General features: G+C 22.3%; 1 protein-coding gene across 1 annotated transcript in view; it reads left to right on the top strand.

The window, feature by feature from the left end:
* Positions 1-1,505, top strand: part of PGSY75_1022500 (putative citrate synthase, mitochondrial precursor) — a gene marked incomplete at both ends in the record, with an annotated part of 1,692 nt that extends 187 nt beyond the window's left edge. The window contains one exon of the mRNA XM_018785997.1: positions 1-1,505. This exon is cut by the window's left edge and continues 187 nt beyond it. Within this exon, the coding sequence (XP_018641614.1) occupies positions 1-1,505 (1,505 nt within the window).
* Between the last annotated feature and the right edge of the window lie 995 nt (positions 1,506-2,500).

The following is a 2,500-nucleotide window of genomic DNA, read 5'->3' as shown; positions in this document are numbered from 1 at the left end:
CTTTTACAAAATCCAGTAGATGGAATATCTGTATGAATAGACCTAACAAACGTTTTTTTTCTAGCGATGAATCCAATAAGAATTTATATCTTGAAAATTATGCTAATATTCGAAAATATATTAATAGTATAGATAGTGAAGAATCTGTTATTATGAATATTTTGAAAGAAAAGACATATGAATGTATTCAGAAAACAAGAGAACAATTAAAAGAAATTATACATACATATCCTAATACACCTATATCTATATGTACACCAAATAATGTAATAGGTGGATTAAGAAATACCATAACCCTAATTACAGATACATCCATTTTAGAAAAGAAGAAAGGAATATTATTTAGAGGTAAGCCTGTAGAAAAAATATTAAAAGAATTTCCAAAATGGGATAATACTTGCGAATATCCTATGGCTGAAGCAATGCTTTGGTTTTTATTAACAAAGGAAGTACCTGCTGTAGATGACTTAAAACTTTTGTCAAGAGAATTATATTGCAGAGCTAAAAAAATTCCACAATTTGTTTTTGATTTTATAGATAATATTCCACCATTTACTCATCCAATGAGTCAATTAGTATCTACAGTTTCATTTTTAGAATCTTTATCGTTATTTAAATATAAATATTCAGAAGGAATATTAAAAAAAGATTACTGGAAATATATTTTAGAAGATGCGATTTCTTTAATATCTCAAATTCAAGTTATTGGTGCATATATTTTTAAAAGAACATTTATAAATAATAATATAAGAAAAGGAGAAGGTATGGATTTAGATCTTGATCTTGATTGGTCAGCTAATTTTGCCAAATTAATAGGTTATGAAAATAAAGAAGTACAAGATTTATTAAGACTTTATTTCTTATTGCACAGTGATCATGAGGGTGGCAATGCAAGTGCACATGTATCACATTTGATTGGAAGTACCTTAGGAAATCCATATTTGTCCTATTCTGGTTGTGTTATAGCATTATCTGGGCCTTTACATGGACTAGCTAATCAAGAATGTCTCAAGTTTTTATTGGATATTAAAAAACAATTAGGTGATAACCAACTTACTTATGAATTTATTGAAAAATATGCTAAAAATCTTTTGAAATCTGGAAGAGTTATACCTGGATATGGACACGCAGTTTTAAGAGTTCCTGATCCTCGTTTCTTAGCCCTTAGAAGTTTTGCATTATCTCATTTTCCAGATGACCCAATAATACAAATACTTGAAATGTGTTACAAAGTTATACCAGGTATTTTATCAGCAACTGGAAAAGTTAAAAATCCCTATCCTAATGTAGATTGTTCTAGTGGATCAGTATTACATCATTATGGTATAAAATATCCTGAATATTATACTGTTCTTTTTTCCCTTTCTAGATCCATTGGTGTAATGTCTCAGTTGGTTTTATCTAGAGGATTAATGTATCCTTTAGAAAGGCCAAAATCCGTAGACATTTATAATTTAAGAAAAATTTGTGAAAAGAATTATGTAAAAATTGAAGAATATGAATAAAATAAATATGATGAACCAAAAAAAAAAAAAAAAAAAAAAAAAAAAAAAAAATTATAAAAAAATTAAAAAAAATTTTTCTTTATTAAGAACTTATAAAATAGGAAAGTATTTTATGAAGTTTATTATTTATACTTTAGAAAAACACATATATAATATATATATATTCAATTTTAAGTTCATTCTTTTATTGTGTTTATATAAAAAATTTTAATATTAATATAGATATCAAACATTAAGATTAAAAAAATAAAATGTTTTATTTATGCCACGTTGTAGAATTCTAAAAAGTAAACACAAAAAAAAAAATTATAAAGAACAAAAGATAAGAACGATAAAAAAAAAAAAAAAGTATAATTATGTGTAAGAACCTTATTTCAATTTTCTGTATTCGAATAATACAACTTGAAATAAATTTCCTTTTTTTATATTGAAATAATAAAGAACATTTTTAAAATTATATATATTTTTTTTACAATTTTTAAGAAATGTAATGTAGCACATTATAAATCAAATGATATTTTTCCCAAAAAAAAAAATATTACATGTGTCCTTATTTATCTTTCTCAATATCCATTTTAATATGATTCTAAAAATCTCATTAAAGATTTAAATATCTATATTAAAAAAAATATATATATATATATATATTATTTGTATTAAATGTATAAAATATTTACACAAAATAATAAAACTAATTTATAATAAATATATGATTTTTTTTTCATAAGATCCTTTACATCTTTTTATTTATTTATTTATTTGTTTATTTATTTGTTTATTTATTTTAGTTTTTAACTTCATATTAAATAGACATTTTCTATGAAGAAAATGAAAGAAATTTATAAAATTTCGTCAAAAATAATATTTTTTTCGTATATCCAATATAAGTTTTAATTTAATTTTTACATTATCTAAATAAATAATATAGATATTTAAATATTTAATGAGATTTTTAGAATCATATTAAAATGGATATTGAGAAAGATAAATATGGA

This window comes from Plasmodium gaboni, chromosome 10, assembly GCF_001602025.1.
Source record: "Plasmodium gaboni strain SY75 chromosome 10, whole genome shotgun sequence".
NCBI lineage: Eukaryota > Apicomplexa > Aconoidasida > Haemosporida > Plasmodiidae > Plasmodium > Plasmodium gaboni.
Note: the sequence above shows the minus strand (reverse complement) of the source record. Positions and strands in the feature narration are given on the sequence as shown.